Here is an 18,941-nt window from a genome sequence, read left to right as displayed (position 1 = left end):
CTCTCAGTCATGTCTCACTAATACCAATAATCTGTGGTCAGGAAAAGCCAACCAAGTGCAAAAATGCTTCCTTCTTGTTCCCAATATTCCTCTTACTTATTAGGTTGTTGAATGTTTCTCCTACAATTTTTATTTCTGTTCATGTTTGGAGTGTGTGCATGTGTGTGTCTCTGTGTGTAAAGTTGTATCCAGTTGAGCATGTTACAGATTTTGGTGCAATCGAGATGGTTGCCTAATTACGTTTGTATTCGATAGGTGAGTTAGTTATGGACTTCAATTTGTATGCCCACAAGCCAGCGTTTTCACAGAGTTTAATGTTGCACTACAGATCGCTGCATATGCCTGTGTGCTGTGTGATATTATTATTAGTATATCTTGGTAAGTTGATCTTCAGATGAAAGCTTATATGTGGGTTCGTTTGGAAAGCATGCTGTCAGGCAGATTTTCAAGAGACTAAATTACTTGCATATACAGTTATAAGATAATAAACATTCTTGCTTCATTCCTCTGGAGTAAGGTAATCCGTAGCTAAGGGAAATGTTTATATATAAACATAAAAATGTTTTCCCATATAGTAGCCAAAATTTTTTGCATAATGAGAGGAGATCCATATCCAATTGCTCTCAAGACTTCAAAAGATAATAAGGCTCTACTCGCTTACTTGAATGTTCAATAAAAAAAATAAACCCGCTGCATGTTATAATTCAGATTCGTTTAATCACCAATTGAGCCATTTCCATAGATCTAATAACATTGCCTATATTAATATTCTGAACAACATTGAGCTGCCCAGAAACGTCATATTGTGGTATTGGTAGTATGGAGTGACGAGAAACGAAGAGTGTATTCTTATTGTTCCATTGCTATTATTATCCTGATCACTGAGAGCAATGTTCCAAACAAATCCAGCAAAAGCATAGCTTACTCATAAGAAGCAGCCTTATTAAGAAAACAGGGTATAGACTTAGTTTTTATATTAAGATATAAACAGCAGATACTTGTATATACTGTTCAATCATGAGGCCTATGTAGCTCAGTAGACGTAGTGTTTGCATACATAGCGCTAAGGCGTGCGAAGAATGACTTAAGTTCGATTCTAGTCGTCGATTAGAGAAACTTTATCTGCGCTTTTCTTCTCCCCATTCCCGAATTAGTTGGTATTTGACATTGTCAAGCAGGTTTTTTCTTCTGGAAACTCAAGTTTTTCATCCTGTAAATTCAAGAAAATCGACAATAGAACCCACTCTTTGAGATAATAAAATATTGTGTAAGGATTAAGGAAAATGAGATAGTGTCATATATTTTCATTCGATGCCACTTAAAATTATTGATAGTCTTGTGCCATCTATCTCTGATTGACTACCAGAGGAGATTGAGCTGCCCACTAATTTCTTCTAAAGTTAGATAGAGCTTAATACCTCACCAACTCCCTATAAGGGAGTAGGCGAGGTCGATTTAGCCCGATCGTGGTCGATTTATCCCCATCATTTAGCTCCATTCAGCCACTTTTTTGATCTGTTAAATTATATACATTCCAAGCTATATTGCGCCATAGTTGTGGTAAAAGAATAAATGCATGACGATTCATGTCCGTTTATGCCAAGAACCACTGCTATCAATTCATATGAGTTTCTGGCTGTTTTCGTACTTTTCTTTTACCACAATGTTATTTCTTCTCCTTTTAAATAATATCAGACAGTGGCTGAGTAGCCTCGTAACAATATCTCAGATACCATGAGTTTAGACTGTCAGAAGAACTGTTATGGGTAATACTTGTCGTCGTCATTCTAGTCACCAACTAGAATAAAAAAATATCATATTTTAGCCTATTCCCGAGTTAGTCAGTCATTAACCACAGAAAAGGATTTTCATCTTACAAACTCAGTTTTTATTGTCGCAAACCAGAAAAAAACAGATTGTAGATCTCACATTATTTAGGACAATGAAATGCCACTTAACATTTACGAATATAAAATGGTGGACGTTGTTTGCCATACTCTCTTCCCAAAGTCTTGAAATCATTGATAGCCATGAACTCAACCACCATTGATGACAAAGGGTGAAAACTGACTCCATGCTGATCTCCAAAATTTAGTTGTGGCTAAAATAGTTCTGTTAATTGTCTTCAGAGAACAAAAGTCGTTACCGGAGTCATATTTTTATGTACTGCAGTAATCTTTTTTAACACCGCGCGGTTAGCCTAGTGGCTTTGCGCTTCGCAACCATATGCCTGGGGAAGGAGTGTCCCAGGTTCGATTCCCGTTGTAGACGTGAGGAATTTGAGGATCTTCCTCAGGCATAGCCAAGTTAGCCGGTCTTGGGCGCGGTCAGTAGGGTTTTTTCCGCCAGTTTATCTGGCGTTTTTCATCCCGCAAACAGGCAAACCGGCCCCGTGAACATACACCTCTACAGTCAAAATATATCCCCCCCCCAGCGGCAGACCAGGCGACGGGTCGGTTGGGAGTAGTACTAACAAGTAGTCGCATCAAAGTAACACGCGGACCCTGCATAGGAAGCGGGAATAACGCGAAAGAAGAAGAAGAAGTAATCTTTTTTAACGTTTTCTATCACCAGAGTTATTTTTTTTAAAACACCCGTTTGTTTCATAGTCACTAACTACATTATTTTGCTTTAAGGAGTTCACTAGAAATTTCATGTCGCTCTCTTTCCTTATCAGACAATGCGATTTTTACTGTCTTTTTCATATGCCCGTGCGTTTTCTTTCCTCATATTTCTTCATAGTTCTCAGCTTCTATATCATCAACTGCTGATCCTTCAAAGGATATGGGCAAGTAGTTTAGGAGATTTAACTGTCACGGTTGGGCCAATGATTGTTAAAGTAGGATAAGTGAGATAAAACTTCAGAAAATAAAGTATTCGTATTATGCTGTGTAGTCCCCAATCTTGTAAAAAGCATCTACTCAGTGTTTAGCAGTTGCTTGAAAATTCGGGGGTCTGAGGCAAAATGCTGGGAATGACCTGATTTACACATAAGCTAGACAAGAAGAGAATATCACATCATTAATTAGAACACACCTTATGGCTTCACATCATTACAAGGGTTTCTGGAAAGCCCTCTTCATTCCTGTTATACTTTTACTCGTAGATCCACATCGAACCGTGCAGGCATTCGAACGAAATCCGACCGAATAGGGTGGTTAATCCGTATTCTGGTAGTGCCCTATGTATTGTGTGTGTTCTTCTGGCGGCTTTGCCTGTTCATAAGATGACCGTTTCAGGAAGGAAAACCCTTTCGTCCTATATGAGAGTGGCTAGCTCACTTTCAGCTGAAACGTTAAAGTCTTTATAAAGGTTCTTCGCCCATTCTGGAAAGTTATTAGACCTAAAATTCACTCAGTAGAGTGGGACTCAAAAGTTATAGCTCAGGAGCAGCAGCAACCTTAAATCCGGCTCTGTTGTTGGGTGATATTTCACGACCGCACTCGCATCTGACAAAATGCATATACATATATGTATATATTAAATCAATTGGAGAGCAGGTCTGCCCGAAGACAACTGCCTAAGGTAACCTTTTTGCTCACACCCTGAATCTTTCCTGTTTTATTATCTTCTTTGACATGTTTTGCTTGTTGTTTTTGAATTCGGTACATGACCTCTCTAAATTTTTATTTCATTGAAAGATTATACTGTATTTTAATCATTATTGAGCTTGAAAACTTCAGAAGAATGATACTTACTGCAATTTCGTTATTAATGGTGATTATTGTCCTTATATTTCTTCTGTGCAAGTTATGAGACACTTAGGCAATTGAGAACATGCACTACTTAAAAAAAGATTGACAATCTGCGTAGTTAAGAAACAGGCATTCATTTAGCGGATATCCTTCCGACTTTATCGCTAAGAAATGACGTCACGGGAAATGAATTTTAGCAGTAAACGCAGACTGGCGTACTGGACTGGAGACTAAATGGCACGTTTAGCCATTTGTCGAATGTAGTTGATGTGAGTGTGTTTGTAACTTATACTTCGCCGTTCTTCCGATTTTCTTAATGATACCTCGTGTTTTCCGTATTTGGATAATGCAATTTATGTGCTAGTGTTTTTTAGGTAATGTTGTAAACAAAAACAAAATTGTTATACCGGTTTGTTTCATGGTGAAAATGATCAGTGTTGCGATATTAGCACATGGATGACGATACAAAGTTCATGCGGCTATATCTGATTCAACAATAAATTAGGCTTAGCAAATAAAAGCTTAAGAATAATATAATAGTAATAATTGAGTTATTAATGTAATTAGGTATTACTCTCCTCAAAGAGTGCTGTTTTCGAAATATACGCAATTTCTGAGAGGAGCATTAAGTGATTTCAAGTCAGCCAGCCCTTTAATCGCAGTTTTCGCCTTGTCCTCATAAAAAATCGCAACTACCACGCCTTCTCAAGAATACGGAAGCCTAGTTAATTAGAATCCTAAGTGCTATTTATTTCTGCTCACAAATTATTCGTAAGTTTTTTTTTTAGTGATTGATTTTGTGGAACATCTTGAGAAATTAAAATGGCGAAGAAAACATACGATCTGCTTTTTAAGTTACTTCTGATTGGAGATTCTGGGGTCGGGAAGACCTGCATTTTATTTCGCTTTTCGGATGACTCCTTCAGTCCGACATTCATATCTACTATAGGTAAGTATTTTGAACTAAATAAAAGTATGAATAATACCTGTAAAGTTTTGTACTTGTTTACAGGTTTGATCTTTAATAAATCTTTTATACCTTGTGATATAGTGAAAATTGCAGGCTTTTTATTTTCAGTTATTTTTCGGGATCTGAGGTTGCAAGTATAAAATAGTATATGTTATGCATCGGATTTTATTTATTTATTTTTTTAATTATATACAATGCATTTATTTTTATTTTACATATGAGTGAAATGAAAGTTTTCACTTTGACATTGACTCTTATTTGGTACTGTGAAGTTATTTGGTTGTGCATCAATGAAATAATCTAGAAAACAGTCATCTTTAATGTCTTTCTCCAGAATTTCTACAGAAGCTTTGCTTTGATAGTATGTTTGCATAGGTAGTTTTCTTGTTTTACTTATTTTAGTCAGCAGTTGAATTAACCTTGTTACTCAATTCGCTTAGAATCGTACTCATTGAGATAGATTTTGAGAGTTTACAGATTCATCTTGGAAGGTGTAACCCTGAATTTTAAATTCATTCACACCACATTCAGGCAGTGAATTTCAAACATGCATTACCCACTGTATACTAAAGTTTTAATTCTTTGGGATTATGGAACGTACGAGAACAGATTGAGAGCATGTGGACTTGCCAGCATTGGTAAACATGAGCAAGGAGGAGTGATATGATAGGCCTACAAATTTCTGAAAAGAATATGTAGGATACTAGTAGATATTTTTCATTTTCTGGAAGGTAGGAACGGTACAAAGAGGGCATCCGTAGAGGTTGAGAATGAATGCAGTCTGGAAAGGGCTCAGAGCTAGATTTTTCTCCTGCAGAGTTGAGTGACTGGATTAGCTCTTACCTTGGGAGGTGGTAAGCATACATAGTGTGAATGAATTCCAGAAAAGGATGATAATGTGGTATCCCTCGGTCAGTCCTTGTTTCCCTAGCAGTCTCTTTATAATAAAATAATTATTCACAACCTTATTCACAACTTCCAAAAATGGGCCCCTAGTTTTCTTCCTTCCCTTTAGTTCTACCACCCATTTGACAAATACTTCTTAATAGCTTAAATGTCTTAATTATAGTTATTCCTCTGTTTATCTGGCACTCACTGCAGATTATAACTTCAATCTGTCCTCACAATTGACACTCCACAGTCCTGAAATTATTTCTGTTAACCACCTTTGCATTCTCTCCGAAGTGTTTTTGTAATGTCCTTCAAATCCTAGTGACCAGATCTGAACACAGTAGCCCATATGTGGCCTGATCAGGACTTCGATATACCACTCTTTCTCTTCTTTAATACTAGTCATTTGTCTGTTCCTGTTTAAATGAAGAAATTTGCCTAAATGCATTATGAAATGTACCATATTGAAGTCAATTCCCTAAGGTGACTGTCAGCTGCATTTATTTTATGTTCATTGAAATATTTCTTTTGGCTAATATTTAGTTATGTATTATAATTATCAGCTGTATACAAACTGTGCATTAGTGGATGTCAAGAGTAATGTTTCATAGTTTTGGTATTAGTGGACTTGAATATTTAAGATGCTAAATATTACTGTCATGTTTACTACATGGTAAAAGCAGATTTTTTTTTTTAAAAAAATACATTCAATTTATTTATTTATTCTTTTTACTGTGCTGAATACTTAAAATAGACATCCTCAGGAAACATAGTATCACTAACTACCACTCAAAGAAACTCCAGCTGTGGGCCCCATGTGTAGACCATTTTTATACACTTGGGTAAGAATTAAAACGAGAATAATTTCTTCTTTTAGTTCTAACGTATTGTATAACAAAGTGAGAAAACATTCTACAGGACTCCAAATGCCTAAGATGTCCTATGGATATGTTGTCTTTAAGGTCTTATTCTTTTTGTAAAACTTGCTGTTTGTGCAGGATATCTCAGTTAAGAAATTTATGTATCTGCATTTTAGACTGATTATTACAGAATAAGGATATTAATCAGTTCTACAACCATTTCTGAGAACAGACATTTATTCTCCAATTTTTTTTTTTTGGGGGGGGGGGGAGGAAGTGATAATTCTTTCACTTAATACAAAATTAATGGTTGATATCTTCCTGTCTGAATGCTAATCACAACTGCATATATTCTAAGTATTTGCACAAGGAGACCTTATAGGAATGTATAAATGAATCTAGTTGTGTGACTAGTTTGTGGGTGGGGTTCAGTTGTATTTTTTTTTTATTTTTTACTTTTAGACTGTGTATAAATTAGTCTGAAATGTTTATTAAATCTAAACTATTAGACTGTTTACAAAGATGACTTTTTGTTATGGGTGATTTCAACTATGGTGATATAGACCAGAGTGAGGAGAAATATCCAGATTGATTGAAAGAGAATTTATAGAATTAATCGTGATAACTTAATTTTGGGAGCAAAAATTAAGGATATGATGAATACAATCAAGAAATGGAAAAATAAAAGAGATGGTAGTGTATAAATATGAAAGGGTGTCTGAGGGCCACTGTCATTTAACTTGTATGTTGATATTGGGATCAATTTAACCAGAGATATAAAACTGTTTTTGATTATTTAAAATTGGCAAGACCAATGAGGAGTTGAATAGATGGTGTGGCCTTACAGTAGGACTTAAATAGGTTGTTTAATGATCCATTTGAGGCCTTGATGGCCTCAAATGGATCATTGTGCAAAGGTTTGGTCACCTAGTTTCATGATTGACTAAGGTAATAACTTTCCTTTGGAATATGGGATATGAAGACAGACTGAGGGCAATTTGCAACGCCTTGTGAATAGGAGGAGAAGGGATGATCGAGGCATATATCAGAAAGGGATAGAACAGGAGTCCATCCCTGGAAATGTCATATAAGGAGGTTTCTTTAATTCACATGAAAACACCAGGAAAAAAACTTATTTAAAGCTATATATTTCAGCCTGAATATTACAGGCCATCAGTGGCACCAATAGTTAATTACAAGATAGAACATGAACAGTGGATTGATTTGAGACAGTAAGAGCCATGTGATGTTATATATGAAACGGTATAACTGAGGTAACATTGTAATATTAATTATTGGTTAACTGTATTTAAAAAAAAAAAAAAAAGAAAAATTTAATGTGTGATTAGAATAACTCTCTCTCCCATATCTTAGATAGTGAGAGACAGTTGTTCTGATTTTATTTCAGATGGTGAAGTAAGGCCTTAGTGCCTTTCTTTAAACAAACATTTGTTTGTTCTTCAGTCATTGTGTTTTATGTATAACATAAGGTTCTTACTAATTCAAATCAATCCATTTTTGTGTTCTACCTTGTAATTAACTATTGTTGCCACTGATGATGGCCTGAAATATCTGGATTTAAATGAATATTATTACTTATTTACTTATTTCCTTGTGTTTTTCATGTGAATTAAAGAAACCTCTCATGGTACAAGTATCTTAAAGAACAACTCATATAAGGAGAGTATGAGAAGGGCATGAGGAGCAGGTTTGTGGAGAGTGGTTGGTAAGTGTGGTGAATGCAGACATTGAATAAGTTTAAACATGGTGTGTACTTTTTGTGATGAATCCTTCAACTCCATGGAGTTCTGGTGTACATATACAAGTAGCTTGGTTGTGAAGATACCTCACACACAAATTTAGTTTATGATTGGATATAGGAGTAAAACAAGAATATGATTTCTTGTCTATTATAATTTGCTTGATAACCAAGTGAAAAAACTATCTCTGATCCAAAGTGTTTTAAAATATGATGAAACACCATTTTATTACTTCTATATGGAAAATATGACTTCTGCATTGATTTAACTTCAGTGTCTTTCTGGTTCTAGTTCTCACTGAATCTTCTTCCTCTTGTGCCTTATCTCATCTATTTGGGGTCGGCCTTTTTACAAGACGACATTATCCTGTGACCCCAACCGACCTGTTGCAGAGCAGATGTTGGGAAAGAAGTATTTTTGTCTGAAGAAGTGTGTGCACAGGGCTGGTTTACCTGTTCTGAGGGACAAAAAATGCCAGTTTCTGGGAGGGAAAAACCCCTCTACTTCTGTATGATACCATCTAACTCACCTTTAGTCAAAAGAGACCAGATTAATGTTCCTCGTCATGGACGGGAATTGAACCTACTCTTTCAAAGTCTTTCTGACCAAAGGGCTTCAGTCTGTACTGACTGGGCTGTGGAGACTCTTTAGTTCTCACTGAATATACCTCAATAAAAGTTAAAAACCAGTTTGTGTAGTGATTCTTTCCATAATGCTTAGCAGTATACACATCTGAAAGGAAGTTTGCCTTGCATTATGGGATACTGAGGCAGTTGCATACGGGGCTGTTGAGGTCAACAGCCCCATATGCAAGCTGCCTAGTAATGTTATACATAAAATATTTTATAATTTCATGCCCAAACTTTGTTTAAACAAGGATGTAATTTGTCTTGTTATACTTGGTTTCTGGATTAACTTATCAGTAGCCAGCCAGCCTGTGACATTAATGTACTATAGATTGCTATATTTGTTGTAATCTGCAGTTTTAAATAGTTTGTTATTCACACCAGTTGATTGTGCTTTGAAACATGTAGCTACCCGATACTATCTTTTAAATCCATTCACCTAGATATTGAATTAACTTTAGGTAATAATATGCCGATGTTTGTAATATACATATAGACTAGAAACTGCTTGATGATTTTGAAAAGATCATGAATGTTGGACTTTATGTCCAACATTCATGAGTTAATGTACTAAGGGACATAAAGTCCTTATGCACAGGTACGTAAAATTATTTTAGATAACTTTTTGTCATATAATAATATATTTTTCCTGTAATAAAGTGAATGTATGTAAATTTTGTAGTCCATATAAAGTATTTACTTAGAAGAGGCAAGGAATAAGAAAATTCTTGTTATTGTTGATAGTGATGTTTTCTCCTTGGTGCAGGGCACCAGAGTGTACAGATGATTTGAAATTGGAAGAGATCACTATTTAGTCTTGAGCAGGATAAAATTGAATTTCATATTGAAAAGAATGACATGTAAGAAAGTTTTAAAGCGAATAAAAGTTGAGCAGTTCTCAGATGTGAACTGTAGACTAAATTACAAAAAGATTATTGAAGAAAAAAGAGTTTGAGAACAAGAGGCAAACCTTGAAGAAAACCCTGATAGATTCAGCCAGAGAAGCATGTGGTGAGGTTCTCTGCAAGGATAGAAAAATCAGAATTCCATGGTGGACACAGGAAGTTAAAAGAGGCAGTGAAGGAAAAGAAGAAAGCATATCAAAGTTCCTGGCAAATAAGTCAGCTTGTGCTCTTAGAAAATACAGAGACAAATGTAAGAAAGCTAAACAGTGTGTAAAACTAGCTAAACAAAAGTCATGGGAGGACTTTGGCAAGAACATAGAAAATAAATATCAAGAAGGTGGTAAGATATTCTGGAGGTTGTTGAAGAAACTTAGAAATGGAGGAAAGAGTGCTGTAAAACGAGTTAGAGATGATAAAGGTGACATGAAAACGGGAGACAAAGACATCCTTGAAGTATGGAGTAATTACTTCAAAAAATTGCTAAATGAAACAAGCAGAGATAGCACAGTGGTAAAAAACACTCAACAGGCATACAGTCAGGAATACATATCCATACTTGAAGTAGAAAAAGCCATCAAAGGCTTGAAATGATATTTGACCAGAAATGCTGAAGTATGGTGGTATAAAATTCTTACAGTGGCTGCACTGCATAGTTCAGAGGGACAAATTCCTGATGATTGGAGTAGAGCTCTAATAGTACTCATATATAAAAAGGGAAATAAAACTGAATGTGAGAATTACAGAGGTATTTCCCTACTGAATGTTCCAGGCAAAATTTATGCCAGTATACTTGAGAAATGGTTGAGAAGAATTGTGGAAGGAAAGCTTGATGAACAAGCTAGATTCAGGCCAAATAGAGGCTGTCAGGATCAGATCTTCACTTTACGACAAATAGTTGGGAAAGCATGGGAATATAACAAAGATCTGCATTTAAGTTTTGTCGATCTGGCAAGGTAAGCTATTCAATACACTACAGTTATATGGTGTCAATGGGGCATTATATCAAGCAATACTTCGTCTTTATTTGCAAGTTCTTCAATTCTAACTGCTGACTTGCAAGAGTTGCAAGTCAGCAGTTAGAATTGAAGGAAGTCCAGGAAAATGGTTTAATGTTAAATCTGGTGTGAGACAAGGATGTACATTATCCCTTCTGTTATTCATTATCTATATGGATCACATTATGAAGGAAAGTGGTATTAAACATGATATCAGAATTGGAGATGTTAATATCAACTCTTTGCTTTATGCGGACAATGTTATACTTCTAAATAAATCCGCTACAAGTTTGCAAGATTTCCTGACTAAATTGAATAACTGTTGTAATAGATATGGTATGAAGGTCAGCAATAAAAAGACAAAGACAATGAAAATAGCTAGAATCATTGAAAATGTCAACTGTGTTGTGAACGGAGAACCTTTGGAACAAGTAAAACATTTCAGCTACTTAGGCATGATTTTTACTGAAGATGATAAATTAAATATAGAAATAGACAACAAAATCAACTAAGCTGGTATTGTAGGAAGTTAATTAAATAAATTCATATGGAATAAGAGAGAAATTAGTCGGAACACTAGATTATCTGTATACAAGACAGTATTCAAACCAGTTTTAACTTATGGATCTGAGAGCTGGGTCAGAAGTAAAACACTTGACCAAATCAATGGCAGTATTATATTAAAAATGAGGATATTAGGAAAGAACTTGACATTGTCAGCATCCAGAAATGCGTTATTAGAGCTAATCTCAGGTGGTATGGTCACTTGAACAGAATGGGCAAGGAAAGATTAGCAAAGCAAGTGTTCTCTGCCAGGTTGGCAGGAAAACGATCCAGAGAAGACCAAGATATAGGTGGATTGATACGGTGCCTTAGACGATAGAAATATAAGATCTGATAACGATGTCGGAGTCTTGACTAGTAACACTGATTTGGAGGAAAATTGTAGATAGGAAGTTAGTAATAAGGTAAATTTTTCATGAAGTACTATCATATCCTGTACATTCCTTGAGGGTACATGTCAGGAATTTGATGATGACTTATATGTAGCATGTATACCTTTTACAAGTTTATCTAATGATAGTGATTATAAAGGAAATTTTATATCTCCGTGCACAAATAAATCAATTAGTTCAGCTCACTGTTATTACTTTTCTGAATTGTGACTTAATTCTGATCAACTGACAACATCACACATAAGTAGGAAAAAAAAAAAATGCTACTTAACACTTTTGCTTAGGGTTACAGTTAATAACTGATACTTTCTTAGTTACTGTGAAACCAAATTAGAAGGGCATATTATGTGAGGTTGTTGCAGTTACTGCTATTGCAGACTTTTTTTTTTTTTTAATTTTTATTTTTCTACAGAATTATGTGGATAATTCTAATGGACAGTCATTCAAACTTGTAGAAATGGTATAGTTTCCTACTTGCACTTGAAACAATTCACTAAAATTGTCATGTCTGATAACTACCTCATATATATATATATATATATATATATATATATATAAACAAACAATGGAAAAGATCAGTAAATAATGTACGAACATTAAGAAGTTTTGATTTTGACACTGACCACGAAATATTAACTGCCAAAGTGAAGATAAAATTCAACAGGAAAAATAATATCAGAAAAGAAGAAAACAGCAACCTATCAAAACTAAAAGATAGCTCAAGCAGAAGTTGATTTTTAGAACAGATGTGCTTGAAATTAAAACCCTCCATCTTCCAGAACAGTGGAAAATACTGGGAAGAAGGAAAAGAAACAGTGTTATCAATTGCAAAAGACACTCTAGGTTCTAAACCCAAAATAAACAAACAGTGGATAACCCAAGAAATCATAGCTACCATAGAAGAGAAAAGAGAGGCCAAGATACTTGTAAACCAACAAAACAATGAAGAGAATAGAGAAAAATACAGAGCACTAAAAAATAAAGTTGATAACCTATGAAAAAAGCCAAAGAAAAATGGTTAGAAGGAAAAAAAGCTAAGAAATGCCAAGAAGCATACCAACAAAACAACCTAAAAGTCTTCCATGATACCTGTAAGAGAAATTACAAAGGAATTCTCAGCAAAAGCAGTAACAATGATAAACAACAAGATGACTGAAACCGGGAATATTGAATATATAAGAGAAATCTGGTCAAACCATTTTAAGACTATCTTCCACCAAGGAAACAAAACTACAATGCCAACAATAGAAGAAAATAATGATCACCCAAAAATTTTACAAGAAAAAGTTAGATACGCAATAAAACAGATGAAAAACAATAAAGCACCAGGCATTGATACTATCCCTACTGAACTGTGGTCATATGGAGGCAGCATATCAATAGAATATTTAACAACCCTATTCAATAAAATATTACAAACAGGAGAGATCCCAAATGACTGGAGAACTGGAAAGATCATCCCAATATACATGAAAGGAGACAAAAGAGACTGCAGAAATTACAGACAAATCAATTTACTCCCTCACACCTATAAAATATTCATAAGAATTATACAAAATAGATTAAAAAACACCTATGAAGAAATGATAGGCATAGAACAAGCTGGTTTCCGAGGAAACTATTCAACAATAGACCAAATTTTCACATTGCACCAACTAGCAGAGCTCAGCTGGGAAGACCATAAAAAATATATTGTTGTTTTGTGGACTTTAAACAAGCTTTCGATAACATCAACAGAGAAATCCTTCTTAAAATTCTACTAGAAAAAGCAATAGACAAATATATAATACAGTTTCTGATAAAATATTACTCTAAGACAAATGCAATAATTAAAAAGCACTCACAACAGAACCCATAGAGATCCAAAAAGGAGTAATGCAAGGATGCCCATGATCCCCATGCCTATTCAACATATATCTAGAAGAAGTTGTAAAGAAAGCAATAGACAATGATTCTGGAATCAATGTCAACGGTTTAAACATAAATAATATCAAATATGCAGATGATCTCGTCCTTCTTGCAAGAACCCTAAATGAACTACAAAAGTTGATCAACAAGCTAAACGAAACCTGTAAAACATATGACATGACAATAAATATACAAAAGTGATGAAAATAGGGAGGAACAGAACTACCATCTCAGCCACCCTAAATGGAGAACAAATAGAACAAGTAGACAACTTCATATAGCTTGGATCAAAACTAACATAAACAATAGATGAACTTAAAACAATCAAACACAGAATAGCGATAGGATGGACCACCATGGGAAAATTACAGAAAATCTGGAAAACAAACAAGATATCTAAACAAGTCAAAATCAAATTATATGAAGCAATAATTATACCAACAGTCATCTATGGAGCAGAAGCGTGGACAGTTAAAAAAAGAGAGGAGAAAAAACTGCTAGCATTTGAAATGAAATGCTTAAGAAAAATAAACAGAACAAGTTGGATAGAAAAGAAAATAAACATCACAGTCAGACAAGAAGTATTGTATAAAAAGACAATAATAGAAAAAATTAGAAAACAACAACTGAGATGGTTTGGACACACTCTATGCATGGATGCAGACAGATTTACTAACGTCCTAATCAATACTTTTCCAACTGAAAAAAGAAGACCTGGAAGACCAAGAATTACCTGGCTGAAATTAATAAAGAACATCTCGGGATGCAGAACATATAAGGAACTTTTTCGAACAGCAAGGAATAGAGAAGACTTGAAGATCCTGCTCAAGAGAAGACTCAACCAGTCTTAGACGGAAGAGAAGAAGAGATAACTACCTCATTTCTATCTTATCACATTTCTTAATTCTTTACGTGCTTTGTTTGTAGAAATATGTTGCTATTGTATGGCTCATGTTTGTGGAATTTGCAACTTTATTTAGCTGTGAGGTGTTCTGTTGAATATATTGATTGTATAGGTATTATTTCTGGGAAAATTTCCATGTTACTCTTCTTAAAAAACTATTATTTATACAGCTATTTTAGTCTGTTTTCATGTCCCTTATTTTAAATACATTTTTTTTTTTACTCAAGAATTTTTAGGGCATTATAAGTGTATTTTAGAGGTAAATATATGTAGACTAATAGAGGAAGAAATTTTACACATACCTTGTTAGGATGTCTTCATTCTCCATACTTCTGCTGTTAGGCTGTTAAAGGGGGTAGGAAATGTGTGTGTGGGGGGGGGGTTGAGGCAAGGTGGGAAGATTAAATTAGAAAACCTGGGCTTTTTGAAAATAAAATATATATATGTTATTATTATTATGTTTAAGGGCACTTTTCTGAAAGAAGCGCCCTTAAATATAATAATATATATATATTATTTTTAAAAACCCATCCCTAATTTCCTACCCCCCTTTAACGGCTTAACAGCAGAAGTATGGAGAACAAAGACATCCTAATATCCAAACAAGGTATGTGCAAAATTTCTTCTTCTATTAGTCTGCATATATTTACCTCTAAAATACACTTATAATGCCCTAAGAATTCTTGAGTAAAAAGCCAATGTATTTAAAATAAGGGATACTCCTAAACGAAAACAAGCTAAAATAGCCATATAAATAATATTGATTGTATTTTTTTTTATTTGTGATGTGGCAGTGTATTTTGTCTTCAGTAATAATAGAACAGTAATTTAAATTTATCATGCCTTGCTTGAAGTAGATAATTATTCAAAAAAATAGAAGGTAAAAATAAAATAAACTTGTTTATTTTATTTTTGCCTTCACCATGTTTGTTTCACCAGAGTACATAACCAAATTCCACTTGTAGATTAGATGATAGTTGTACCATTGTTTTTAATTGTGTAAAAATAGTTTTATAAGTTTAACATACAACATAAATTTTAGAGCACTTTTTACCTCCTAAAAGAGTGATTTTTTTTTTTTAATCTGATGTTCCACTGACCTCTGGTGCTGTACAAGCCTATTGGAGTTATTCACCAATCATTCTGAAAATAACATGAACATCAAATCCATTGGTTACCAACAGAAAATTGACTTTTTCCTTTAAGGAAATTCCCCAATTTTTTTTGATATATGTGACTAGTAGGAGGAGGATTGATTATGGAAAAATTATCTTGTCAGATAAAAATGGTCATCAGGTGACTTGTGCAAATCACTTTGTAGAACTGCTGGATCATTTTATCAGTTTTTTTTTTTTTTTTTTTTCTTTTTGATCTGGTGTAACATGTTTTATTCTTAGAGGATGCAAATGAAGTGAAGTATTTTGGATCATTACTTTGGTGGGACTGGAAGAAATTTCAGATATAAGAGAATATGCTAAGAAACTAATAGTCATTGACCCAAGTTTGACTCTTGTAACTAGTTTGGAGTGGGAAGATGAAGCTTTTTTTTATATATCCAAATCAGCACAACACATGAGAGGTCTCAAGACCTATGACATGATAGTGCTTTGTTTGATCAATTGATTAGATGGAAGCAAGGAATTTGTTCATGTTTTTTGAAAGCCTGAAGGTTGTAGTCATTGGGGAAAATGTACAATAATGCTGTTACATAATATCCAACTGATAGAAGTAATCAAGTTTGTATTTCTTATTCAGCCAGTATGTGTAATTGAAAAATTGGTAAGGACATGTACAAAGGAATGTGTCTGAGGATGAAATTCTTTGAAGACAGCATGGATTTTTTGATGAGTGGGTCTTGTTTTGCTAGTCTGGTCAAGTTATAAGGTTACAAAAGTAATTGATAAGGAGAGTGTGCATGTTTTGAGATTTTACTTGATAAGTTGTCACATGAAAAAAATTATCTGCAAATTGTATTAAATAATTTGCTAGTGGTATGGAATAGGCTGTCTGACAGATATCAAGAAAGATGAAGTAACAAGTGGGGTTCTGCATGGCTCATTATATAAGCTATTAATATTCACTCTTTATGTTAATTATATTTTGAGAGGATTATGAAACATTGGGAGGGAAAGAGGCTTATATGCATTTGTTTGCCAAAAATCTGAAGTTAAGAAGTGTTATTAGAAGTTGTGCTGATGTAGTAGTAGTAGTTTAGTAGGATTTGAATGTGTTGGAAAGATGACTGAAACATGCCAATTTAATATGACTAATTATAAGGCTTTTAACTTGGCAATTCAGACATGGAAGGCTACGCATTTTGTTGTGCAACTATACTGCAGGACATCAAGCAGTCAAGAGATTTGTCAAGGGATGGTGGTTGATAGAGTTGAAATTCTGTGAACATACTATAGAGATGGTAAAGGCTATCTGGTAGATTATTGCAATGGTTAGGAAGATATGAGATAAAGATGTGGTAGTTTCATTGTATAGAATCTTGATTAATCTGTAGTTACATTGGTCACCAGTATTTCAAGGTGATGAAGAACCTTTAGAAAGGTTACAAAGGCCGATGTTCATCTAGGACCATTTATATCTAATGCTGCCATCACTAGGTTCCTTCATCATTATCTGTGATAGGCTGCATTTGGAGTAAAGTGTGTTCATCCAGTTGTTGGATCTTTCATTACCATATCCCTCATACTCAGGGTCTTCCTGTAGGTGTTCTCTTGTCAGTTTTATTTGTAAGCACTTGTTTGATCAACTGGCCATCTGTCTAGAACAGTGGTTCTCAAACTTTTTGAAGTTGGGGTGCATTTAAAATCCTACAAATAATTGTAGGTGCACTATACAATACAAATTTCTGAGAAATATGTTATAATAATTAAGTCAAATATTACAGAAAAAAAATAATGCAATAAAAAAAAAATAAAATGAAACATACCTTAAGTTTATTCATTCTTGTGTTTATGAGAAACATGAGCCTGATGTGTCCTAGCGATTGCTTCAATGTTTGGGCATATATTTGAAAGGCAAACTCTCATTTCCTCGTCAATACTTTGAAGAGTTCCTCTCTTTTTACACTTCATTGTGGTGAGGGTAGAAAATCCTAATTCACATAAATATGATGTTGAAAATTGTAGTAAAATGTTCAAAGCTTTTTTAGATATTGACACATATTCTTCTTTTATAGAAATCCAAAAGGCTTCAAGAGACAATTCCTTATGTTTAATCATCAATCCACGATCAGATTGGATATAGTTGCCAGTTCTTCTTCTGTTAATGTTAAACCAAAATCACTTGAAGTTTCCATAAATGGGTTTCTAATCCAATCGTATTCAGTGTTAAGTGATGGAAAATAAGAACTCAATTTTTATTCTAAACTTGTTAAATGCTCAACTATTATTGGAAGTGTTTCATTTATGCAAGTGTTACTTACCAATGGAAACATTTCCAAATTTCCTTCAACAGCTTTTCTTTTCCAAATCTGTAGTTTTCTCTGAAACATTTTCATTTTGTCAGTGGATGTGAGAATATTTTCTTCTTTCCCTTGCATGCTAGTATTCAAAATATTGAGCTGCTGAAATATATCAGCCAAATACTGTAGCCAAATAAGGTCAAATACTAGCTAACCATCCAGATGCTTATGTCAAGATGCGATGTTTAAACACCGACCGGTGGGATGGTTATGCAGGCCAGGAAATCGTACTTATCGATGATTTCGATGGATGGATACCCTACGCAGACCTCCTCAGGTACTCCGCTGCATGCCCCATAAATGTACCAATATCAGGTGGAACAACAACATCCATACTAGAAATACCCCTACTAGCACGCATCATATCTGGCAATCCAAAATTCGCACCGAAGGAGGTTACACAAATGTAATCATTTCATCTCTTCAAAAAATGGAAGAAGTTCTTGTCGTAGCTCGTGTACATGGGTAAGCACTTTCCCCCTTGACAGCCACCTCACCTCAGTGTGTAAAAGCAGCCGTCTGTGTTGTGAATCCATATCGATACAAAGCGTTTCGAATAAACGCAATTTGACAGGTCTTGTTTTAATAAAGTTTGCCATCTGAACAACTTGATCTAAAACGTCTCTTAATTTTTCTCCCAATGTTTTTGCCATCAAGGCCTCCCTATGAAGAAAGCAGTGAGTTACGATAACATTCTCATTTTGTTTTTTTACAAAAGATGTAAGGCCCTTAACACAGCCTACCATGGAAGGGACTCCATCTGTACAAATGCCTACACACGACTTCCATGTTAACTGCTATTTATCACGATAGCTATTCAAAATATTAAAAACGTCCTCACCTTTTGTAGACACACTTAATTCTTTGCAAAAAAGAAACTGATTTACTATTTGATCTTCATTAATAAAATGGACGAATGCTAAGAGTTGCGCCTTGTTGGTAATGTCTGTTGACTCATCAACTTGCAATGCAAAATTTGAATACTGAAGTTTATTA

At 34.4% G+C, this 18,941-nt stretch overlaps 2 protein-coding genes across 2 annotated transcripts in view; one reads left to right on the top strand and one right to left on the bottom strand.

Moving 5' to 3' along the window:
* The window catches only part of LOC150095252 (uncharacterized), a 542,725-nt gene extending 538,860 nt beyond the window's left edge, over nt 1–3,865 (bottom strand). Inside the window, exon 1 of the mRNA XM_090410531.1 lies at nt 3,699–3,865. The gene's annotated coding sequence lies outside the window, so the exon portion shown is untranslated. The remainder of the gene's footprint in view (nt 1–3,698) is intronic.
* Nucleotides 3,866–3,963: 98 nt separating this feature from the next.
* Rab10 (RAS oncogene family member Rab10) overlaps nt 3,964–18,941 on the top strand; it is a 132,145-nt gene continuing 117,167 nt past the window's right edge. The window contains exon 1 of the mRNA XM_090410534.1: nt 3,964–4,644. Coding sequence (XP_090266660.1) covers nt 4,518–4,644 — 127 coding nt within the window. The 5' untranslated portion in view covers nt 3,964–4,517. The remainder of the gene's footprint in view (nt 4,645–18,941) is intronic.

This window comes from Typopeltis vanoorti, chromosome 20 (assembly GCF_054136105.1).
Source record: "Typopeltis vanoorti isolate ZY-2024b chromosome 20, IOZ_Tvanoo_1.0, whole genome shotgun sequence".
Lineage (NCBI taxonomy): Eukaryota > Metazoa > Arthropoda > Arachnida > Uropygi > Thelyphonidae > Typopeltis > Typopeltis vanoorti.
The sequence above is the reverse complement of the archived record's forward strand: the minus strand, read 5'-3'. Positions and strand labels throughout refer to the sequence as shown.